We start from the raw sequence: 10250 nt of genomic DNA on the forward strand, positions 1-10250 counted from the left end.
ATTAGATCCGGGCAGGTGGTGGTTGAACCATCCGGAGATATTTGATATACATTGTTCTGTGATCGGTATCCTTTGCCATTCAAAGAGCCATTTAGGACCCGTGTCGTAAAGCGAAGAAGTCAATAGGAGACGCTATTATTCTTATAAATGACTGCCAGCAGTCACCCAGATATTCAGTACTAGTGCGTGCTATGAAGCCATTGGCTTTGTCTCCTTCAACATCATACACAAACTGCTTGTCAGTCCAGCATCATGTTGTGTGTGGCTTACGCGTCAACACGCACACAACTGCAAGGCATACTGGGTGACACAGAGTACACTAATGGTTGTGATATAAACAATTTTAATACTCTTAGTAATATGCGCCACGCTTTGAAACCACATAAATTAAGAACGACAAACACATTTCCGGAGAACATCCTCACAGTACACAACATAAACGCAACACAACAAATACCCATAATCTTTTGTACCCAAACCCCCCCCCCCCCCCCCACCCCCGCGTCGATAAGGTGGTGTAAAATATAATCAGGACGTGTCATGAATACAAGGGATTCTGGGTATTAGTTGTGTATAAATAGCTCTTTGAGTGGTAAAGGTGGCCAACCTCTGATGTAATTCAGCGGGCGATTGGCGGGCGGGTACGTTCCTAATAAAATGTTAAATGTTGGTCCGGGTGGACGACGGGTGATGACGATCTTGGTGATGCGGATGCGGATATTATAATTGCCTATCCGCGCATCTCTAGTACATACAGGTTTTTGGAACAACATATGCCATCTAAGCGCCGTCTTTTTCATGGACGCCCCTGCTTATTTCAGCAAGACAATGGCAAGCCACATTCACCACGTGTTACAACAGCGTGGCTTTGTAAAAAAAAAAGAGTTCGGGTACTTTCCTGGCCCGCCTGCAGTCCAGACCTGTCTCCCATTGAAAATATGTGGCGCGTTATGAAGCGTATAATACGACAGCTGAAACTCCGGACTGTTGAACGACTGAAGCTCTACATAAAACAAGAATGGTTAACAATTCCACTTCCAAAGCTTCAACAATTAGTTTCCTCAGTTCCCAAACGTTTATTGAGTGGTGTTAAAAGAAAAGGTGATACAACACAGTGGTGAACATGCCTTTCCCAACTAGTTTGGCACGTGTTATAGCCATGAAATTCTAAGTTAGTTATTATTTGCAAAAAATAAAAAAAAAGTTCATGAGTTGTAACATCAAAAACAGTATCCTGTATTTGTAGTGCTTTTAATTCAATATGGGTTGAAAAGGACTTGCAAATCATTGTATTCCAAGATACCCACACGCCTGTTGGCCCCTCGCCCATCACATTTGCACCTTCTGGTATTTTAGTATCAACAACGTGACTTTTTTTTAATTGTATTTTAATGAATTGTGACCGGTTGATCATCTTTGCTTATTTTGGACAGCTGCTCTCACTACATTGGGTTCTTAATATTTATATTAACAATTTTTATTGGTTTTAAGCAACAAATGTATTAGATTTTAATATTTGCAAAAAATAAAAAATAAAGTTCATGAGTTTGAACATCAAAAACAGTATCTTTTATTTGTGGTGCTTTTAATTCAATATGGGTTGAAAAGGACTTGCAAATCATTGTATTCTGTTTATATTTACATCTAACACAATTTCACAGTTCATATGGAAAATGTATTACATTTAATCTGTGAAACCAAAATATGCGGAAAAGCAATTTAGTTACATAACGTCACACTAACAAAATGAAGCATTGCTGCTTGTACATATACTGTATCTATACAGTATGTACTCAGAGGCACTAGTTAGTAGGGCAGATGTACTATAACCAAGGGAACGAATGATGACCAAAAAGAAAGAACAAAATGGACAAGCTGGTTTCCGATTCCTTTCCAGGGACAGATGTCATCGAAGGTAACGACAGCAGGAACCTACGTTATCTTCTTTGTATGGGGCTCATCAGAATTCATGTTCTTGGTAGATGAAAGCAGAAGGCACGGTGAAAGAAGAGGTAGGTAAACCACAACTCTAAAAAGACAAATCATCCTCAGCATATAAAAGGAAGCCATGGAAGCTCACCCATACTCGAAGACCTCTGAAGATGAGAAACCCAGCTGTCACCATGAAGACACTTGTACTGCTCACTCTGGTGTGTTTCCTGCAAGTCAGCGTGTGTTCAGGTCTGTTGAAATCCTCTTCTCTCTGCTTCTCATCCTGATAATTGTGGAAATGTGTGTGGCGTGATTTTAATTGTGCATGTGTTTGTTCCAGTCGTAAACACCTTGTTGAAGGTTTGCTGCCCCGGCATCGGAAAAATATGTATCCCATTGAATAATGTCCAGCATCTAGAAAGAACATCAAAGAGCTGCAATTCCAAAGCCATTATGTGAGTATAATATTAAACACACTGGATTGTTTCTGTGTGACCACACTGCAAAAAGTCAGTGTTCAAAAACAAGGAAAAAAAATACAAATATTAGGGATATTTTATTAGAACTAAGCAAAATTATCTGCCAATAAAACAAGAACCTTTAGCTTGTCAAGACTTTCCAAAGCAAGTAAAATTAGCTAACTTCAATGAACCCAAAAATACCTTAAAATAACTATATTTTCCCTAATAATATAAGCGCATTTTTCTTGGTAGAAAAAAATTATGACACCTTTTTTCTGAATTTATTGTTCTTAATGGAAAGGCCACTTCGTCTAGCTAGACGAAGTGGCTGGAGATAGGGAAGTCTGGGCTTCCCTGCTTAGGCTGCTGCCCCCGCGACCCGACCTCGGATAAGCGGAAGATGATGGATGGATGGATGGATGGATTAATGGAAAGGCAACAACGCAACATCTTTTTACTCGTGGGGTCTCCTAGCCGCTCAGGCAAATCATATGGTCTAAAAATGCATTTTTCTATCAATAACATGACATAATCGCGCCAAGTGCGTGTTATTTCAGTCAATTAGCCCGCATGTATACAGCCCGCCCCCGGCCAAATTTTTTTTATTGTAACTTTAAAGAATTTGTCAGAATGTGCATCAGTGACGTGCTGTCCGCGGCTACACACAGTGTGCATTGGGCATGCGTGGAAGGAGGCGCATGCTTGTTGCCACGTGGAAAAAGCAGGTCTTGAGGCAGCAAATACATCTGCCTCAAGGTAGGGAGAGATATATTGTCAACTTGCAGTTCAATGCCTCCGCAGTACTCTGACTCACCACACAGGGAGAAGTGGGGGCGCTCAAGCTAGCAGACACAGGTCTCTCCAGCAGAAGCCAGCATTTTTTTCTTTTCTTTTTTTTCTAACTGTATTTATAACAAACATGGCATTTTTATTAGAGTAAGCCGGCATTTGTGGGTGTTTTTTGTCTGATGCAAAAATATTGTTTAATTTCTTGGAATGAAATTTAAATAAATTCATGTTTCTGCCAATTTTGAGGATTATTCACTGTATCCAAGATGCGATACTTCTCTAAACTGGACTTTAAGACAAAATGAATGTGATCATACAATATACGTTTTTATGGAGGATAGCTATTGCTGCTTCAAATACAAATACAGAAAGGTAATATACACTCACAATACTTGATTTATTTTGTTAAAAGCAAATGGGACAAAAAATTATTTAATAACAACTTTATCTCTCCTGAAGGAATCAATAAAGTACTATCTATCCATCTATGTATCTATCCATCTATCTATCTATCTATCTATCTATCTATCTATCTATCTATCTATCTATCTATCTATCTATCTATCTATCTATCTATCTATCTAGTTTTTGGACCCATTTATCATGTCATAATATCATTATGATAACGTTTTTATGAAAGCGAATAACTCTCTTTTTTTCCCTGTAACTCTAATGTGCAACCTAAGTCAACATCCATCCATCCATTTTCTACCGCTTATTCCCTTTCGGGGTCGCGGGGGGCGCTGGCGCCTATCTCAGCTCCAATCGGGCAGAAGGCGGGGTACACCCCGGACAAGTCGCCACCTCATCGCAGGGCCAACACAGATAGACAGACAACATTCACACTCACATTCACACACTAGGGCCAATTTAGTGTTGCCAAACAATTACGTAAAAATAAAATATGATAAAAAAGTATGTATGCCTCACCTGGTGTTTAGTTCACCGCACGTCACATGTGCATGAACTATTTCTATTTAAACATCATAATTAAAATTGGTGCTCAATAGTTCTCAGATGGAAATGCAAACAATTACATTATGAACTTTGTACAACACACTGTACAACACTTAAAACCTTTGGCATACAAGTATGCGGAATTCAATTATGGAATGGCTTTGGCAAATAAGCAAAGAATGTGTACTAATATGAGTCAGTTTAAAAAATGGTGTTCACAAATAATCTTGATAAACATCCCGAACCATATCAAAAAAATTTGACTCTCTTATCGAGCTCATAATGTAAACCATATACTTTAATTGTTGTTTAACTACATGTTTAATCATTATTTACTTACTCATTGTCTATGGACCCATTACTTCTCTGCTTAGCACTCATCATCAAGGGGTAGAATTGGGGGTTAAATCACCAAAAATGATTCCCGGGTCCGGCCCCTCACCTCCCAGCGGGTGATCAAGGGTGATGGGTCAAATGCAGAAAATAATTTCGCCACACCAAGTGCGTGTGTGACAGTCATTGGTACTTAAACTTAATTAATTAACTTATTATTTAATTAATATTTACTGCCAGGCCCCCGGACAAAATCCTTTTAATTGTAATGTTGAAGAATTTATCTGAATGTGCATGAACTATTTCTGTTCAAAATTCTTTGAAATATCACATGTTAAATGTTTAAATATTAACTGTCCGTTTGCTGTACCGTGCCAAATGTATGAGTACGTATTTTCTATTGTTTCATTGAAAATAAAACAGCTAAGTCCATTTGGCTGCCATCTGTTTTAATTATGAGACCCAATTGTGTCGAAATCAATTTTTTTTTTTCATGCTTGAAATAAGAAATTATTACTTTAAAAAAGTAGTTTTACACTTGTGAGGGTTGATGACACAGCTTTGCAACAGTTTATATTCTAGTTTCAAGCATGTTTTACTCAATATAGGTCATCAAATCTCAGCAACAAACTGTAATATCTTACTGAGATCACACTTATTTGAGATATTTAATCTTGCTTAGATTTCAGTTTTTGCAGTGCACCTAATGCAAACATGACTCGTTTGTGATCCACCTCTGAGCAAAATAAATCACTTCTCTTCATTAAGGTCAGGGGTGTCGAAAGATTTTCCACCAACGACCACTTACTAGAAAATCAAAGGATGCAGGGGGTCTTTTGATATTTTTTACATTTTGTAAAGCAACCAAAAATGCTAAGAAGTTTGAAGAAAAAACAGTCTGCAACTCAGCCTCCTTTACTATTATAATGTTTTGAATTAATTGTCAGCATCTTATTTTTCCAGAATGTGCATTGTCTCTAGTAAAAATAACACTTAAAAACATAAATACAATAAACAATCAAAAATGCTTTGTTTCTTTATTATTTATACTAGGTCTGTCAACAATTACATATTCATCCCCAATTAATCGCATTTTCAGTATTTAACTCATGATTATTCGCAGTTAATCGCTAATAGACACGTTTTTTGTATTTGTGTGTACTGTCGACAGATAATTTTTAAGTTTTTAATATTATCAACACAAAACCAGACAACATGCTTTATGGAAATATTTGGGTATTAAATAATATGTTGTTTTTTTAAAAAACAGGCTCATTTTTAAAGTAAACCTACTATAAATAACAATGAAAAAAAAAGTGGTCACAAAATTAAAGCTTTAATTGCTGTTCAAAAGTGGTTGTCCATAAGTTTGCAGTGTAAACTTTTTGCAACATGGTCTGCCTTTTGGAGGGAGAGCGTTCTGCATCAGCAAGCAGCGCAAACTCGACTTAATCCGGTTATATTTCAACTCACAGCGACAGCAGATTGAAATAACTTTGATCCAGATAACCACTTGCCATACAACATACCTTGTCTTTGTCCATATATGCTCCTTGTTTATTTCCTCGTGAGGCGCCACACTCACCGCAACTCCACCGTGTTTCCCCAAGCTATGGTATGGGCCAGGTGTTTTTTAGGGCGCGCACACATTACGTGCTGTTGTAAAGGAATTTTGCGTTAACTCATTATTGTCGCATTAACTTTGACAGCCCCAATATGAACATTAAGCTTCTAAACAAAACCCTGATCCTTTTCATTTTAGGAATTCTTTAGTGTAAAATAACTTTTTTATCTCATAACATTAAAACCTGTTTCTAATAGGCCAGATTTTTTTTTCATATATTTCAACTCTATTCTCATAAAAATACTGTTTTTTTTTGTTTAGTTTTTTCCAGTTTTGCGGTTTTCTTCCCTTAAATTTCCATTTTTTTTTATTGAAAATGTTCTTATTCTATTGATATTGTGACTTAAATCCTACATTTTATTTTATTTTTGTAAAATTCTTGCTTTTGGCCAAATCAAGTTTCCTTTATAAAAAAAATCTTGACAAAGAAAATATCACCCCAAACGTTTTTTCCTTAATATTTGAAATATATGCTTACAAATGATTTTCATATTGATATATTTTTTTACATGATATCACAAGTACAATACCGGGTTGTTTTTTCTTGTATGTTTTGTTTCCTTGTAAATGTTGTTGTGTGTATTATATTATGAATTCATTTCCATAATATTTGGATTTTGATTTATATCAATGCATTCAATATTATATATATTCTCACCAAATTGTTTAAGTGCAATTTAAGTATTTGTTTTAATTGTTTGTCATATCTGTGGATTAAAAAAATAATGTCTAATCATAAATTTAAAAACAAATGCATTTGCTTTTTGGCTTTCTTGTTGAATTGTATTTTTGGATTAGGCTTTGGGCTAAAAATGACCCTCTGGCCACAATTTTGGACACCCCTGGTATTTATGTAAGCCTTCTGTCTTTTTATGTTCAAAGTTGCAGACTCTTTTGCCAAGACTGATTTTAAAACAATAATCAAATATAATGTATGACAGTATAAAATGTCTAGCATTTTTTTAAGATGAGGTGGTGACTTGTCCAGGGTGTACCCCGCCTTCCGCCCGATTGTAGCTGAGATAGGCGCCAGCGCCCCCCGCGACCCCGAAAGGGAATAAGCGGTAGAAAATGGATGGATGGATGAAAAGTACATGTATTGTTTGAAAAATGACTGAATTAAAAAAAAATATGCAAACGATATATTTTATAGTATGTTTCAATGTTTAAATACAAATAAAATCAAGGAATGTGCATCGTTGTAAAAGTGAGCGCTGTTTTGAAGAATGTTTTCCCTTGTATGTTTGTTTGTATACTTACACATCTACAAATGATGAAAGCGTATTACAAGAACTCATGAATATTTTAAAATGCAAAACAACCCTAATTACATTATTAGTTATCCTAATTACTGTTATTTAGTTTAAAGTGTAGTTTTTAAAGGAGCAAAACCAAAATTCTGGATAAATTGCCAAAAGGGACACAATCATGGCAAGAAAAACCATAAACAACCTGCTTTTAAATGAATGGGCAACCAAGGAGTACCAAAGTACGAACACAATGTCTCACAACTAATCTGCACATTTGTTCTTTTCAGAGTCACAACAGTGAACGGTAGACGTGTTTGCCTCGACCCCAGCTGGGCGTGGACAAAATATCTGTTGGAAAAATCATCAGGCAACAACCCATCTCCACCGAAATGCTGTATAAAACATAGGGTTGTTGAAGTCCTGTGAAGAGGAAGTTCCTTCATGTCAGTTTTTGTGTAATGCTCTGTCTGCTCTACAATGAGGACCAGGGGGTGGTTAAAACAACTGTAGGATACATTTTGTACATTAGAAATGTTTAATTGCTGTACCTGAACAAAACATATTGACTTTGTGTTAAAAGGTGGAAAATATAATTAGCGGAATATCTGACAATGTAGACATGTGGACATCGGGGGCGGTACCTCTGGATTGGCAGAACCGGAGGGTAGGTTCTAACTATCGGGGGATCACACTCCTTAGGTTTATTCAGGTGTACTAGAGAGGAGGCTACGCCGGATAGTCGAACCTCGGATTCAGGAGGAACAGTGTGGTTTTCGTCCTGGTTGTGGAACTGTGGACCAGCTCTATACTCTCGGCAGGGTCCTTGAGGGTGCATGGCTTCATCTGGCCAGGATCTTCAGCTCTCACCGGAAGTCGCCGAGTGTGAAGCGACCGGGATGAGATTCAGCACCTCCAAGTCCGAGTCCATGGTTCTCGCCGGGAAAGTGGAGGATTTCAAGTGCCTAGGAGTCTTGTTCACGAGTGAGGGAAGAGTGGATCATAAGATCAACAGGCGGATCGTTGCGGCGTCTTCTGTAATGCGGACGCTGTATCGATCCGTTGTGGTGAAGAAGGAGCTGAGCCGGAAGGCAAAGCTTTATATTTACCAGTCGATCTACGTTCCCATCCTCACCTATGGTCATGAGCTTTGGGTTATGACCGAAAGAACAAGATCACGGGTACAAGCAGCCGGAATGAATTTCCTCCCCCGGCTGGTGGGGCTCTCCCTAAGAGATAGGGTGAGAAGCTCTGCCATCTGGGAGCCGGTGCTCCTCCACATCGAGAGGAGCCAGATGAGGTGGTTCGGGCATCTGGTCAGGATGTCACCCGAACGCCTCCCTAGGGATGTATTTCGGGCACGTACAAACGGTAGGAGGCCACGGGAAAGACCCAGGACAGGTTGGGAAGACTATGTCTCCCGGCTGGCCTGGGAACGCCTCGAGATCCCCCGGGAAGAGCTGGACGAAGTGGCTGGGGAAAGGAAAGTCTGGGCTTCCCTGCTTAGGCTGCTTCCCCCGCCACCCGACGTCAGATAAGCGGAAGATGATGGAATGTTTTCACTGCTGCAATATGACCAATAATAAATAGCTCCCAGAGCCACACTTTGGACCGCCCTCATGCTGTAGGTTTGCCTCACACTGTTTCAGAAATATTAGTTTTTTTATTTGTAATGGTATGTTATGCTTTTATTACATTTCTTATCCAATGTGTATTTTTTTTATTTTAATCATGTTTTTTTTATTTTTTTTATATGTGTGTCTGTTGTGAATACTGCTTGTACATTGTTTATATATGATGTAACAACGTCACCTGTGTCAGGAGCAAATATTTGCTACTTGTTAGTATTGTTTTGGATATTCATTTAGATTGGAATGTTTCATTAGGTGACATTTTAATACACTGTGAGGAGACAAAACTGCCAATAAATGACTCAGTTATTATACGATGGTAATATATGATGGATTCCACATCCTGATTTGATGACTGCTGCTGTCACAATAAATGAGTCAAAGACCGCACGTAATTGTAGTGAACGCTTCGTGATAATAAATAAAATATTGTTATAATTACTATTGTACATTTTTTTAAATAATCTCATAATCACAAGGAATTCCTTTTGTTTTTCCATTTAGTCATCTTTGTCACTGCTCTCCGCCAGTGTGCTAGACGAAAAATGAGTAAGGCGCTGCATCATTATGCCAGAAAAGTAGTTTCTCGATGTTAACACCTTCAGTGAGAATGTCGCTAATACTTGGTTAATATGCAGGTCACGGCATCTAAATAGAGCATTGTTAGTGTTTTCTAAAGTGAATTTTTAGAGTGCTTTATAGGCGGAATAGTAGAATCCATATTACCAACATTGTTAACTGCCTTGTGCTAGCATTTTTTTAGAATTAAACAATCTGGAACAACCTGCCAGAATAAAAACGGAACACTCTGCCAGAATAAAAACACAAAAAATGTAACATGTTTTGAAAGATGTTGTCACAATTATGTTCTAGATCTACTAGTATATATATTAAGTCCTTAACAGCGTGTCCACACAAAAAAATTACGAGTACTAGTGTTGTTCCAATACCAATATTTTGGTATCGGTACCAATATATATTTCGATACTTTTTGATATTTTTTTAAATAAAAGGGACCACAAAAAAATGACATTATTGGTTTTATTTTCTTTTTAAATTGTCTCGATAAATCACACTGCTATGATATTTAATTACATTTGCATCACCTCCTCCCAGTAGCTTATTGTGGGTGTTCTGATGATCACTAAATGTTCTGCATATTCATGAAGGCAGACATGCCAAATGGACTACACTGTCTATTTTGCTCATTTAAGAGACGCAATCCTCAGTGTAAATTACCTTTGCGTGTGCTCTCAAGTTTACACGTGTTTTACTA

At 37.7% G+C, this 10250-nt stretch overlaps 1 protein-coding gene across 1 annotated transcript; it reads left to right on the plus strand.

The window, feature by feature from the left end:
- Positions 1-2094: 2094 nt before the first annotated feature.
- LOC133542908 (C-C motif chemokine 18-like) lies at positions 2095-9416 on the plus strand. Its single transcript, XM_061887162.1, has 3 exons — positions 2095-2181; positions 2273-2387; positions 7634-9416. Exons 1-3 carry the CDS (start codon positions 2103-2105, stop codon positions 7770-7772), a joined length of 333 nt encoding a protein of 110 aa, XP_061743146.1. The 5' UTR covers positions 2095-2102; the 3' UTR covers positions 7773-9416.
- Positions 9417-10250: the final 834 nt, after the last annotated feature.

This window comes from Nerophis ophidion, linkage group LG25 (assembly GCF_033978795.1).
Source record: "Nerophis ophidion isolate RoL-2023_Sa linkage group LG25, RoL_Noph_v1.0, whole genome shotgun sequence".
Classification (NCBI taxonomy): Eukaryota; Metazoa; Chordata; class Actinopteri; order Syngnathiformes; family Syngnathidae; genus Nerophis; species Nerophis ophidion.

Bases quoted from the DNA above. Each gene is read 5' to 3' on its own strand.
- LOC133542908 (XM_061887162.1), top strand. From the start codon at position 2,103: ATGAGAAACCCAGCTGTCACCATGAAGACACTTGTACTGCTCACTCTG. The intron at 2,182-2,272 runs GTCTGTTGAAAT...TGTTTGTTCCAG, and splicing joins GCAAGTCAGCGTGTGTTCAG to TCGTAAACACCTTGTTGAAG. The intron at 2,388-7,633 runs GTGAGTATAATA...TGTTCTTTTCAG, and splicing joins TGCAATTCCAAAGCCATTAT to AGTCACAACAGTGAACGGTA.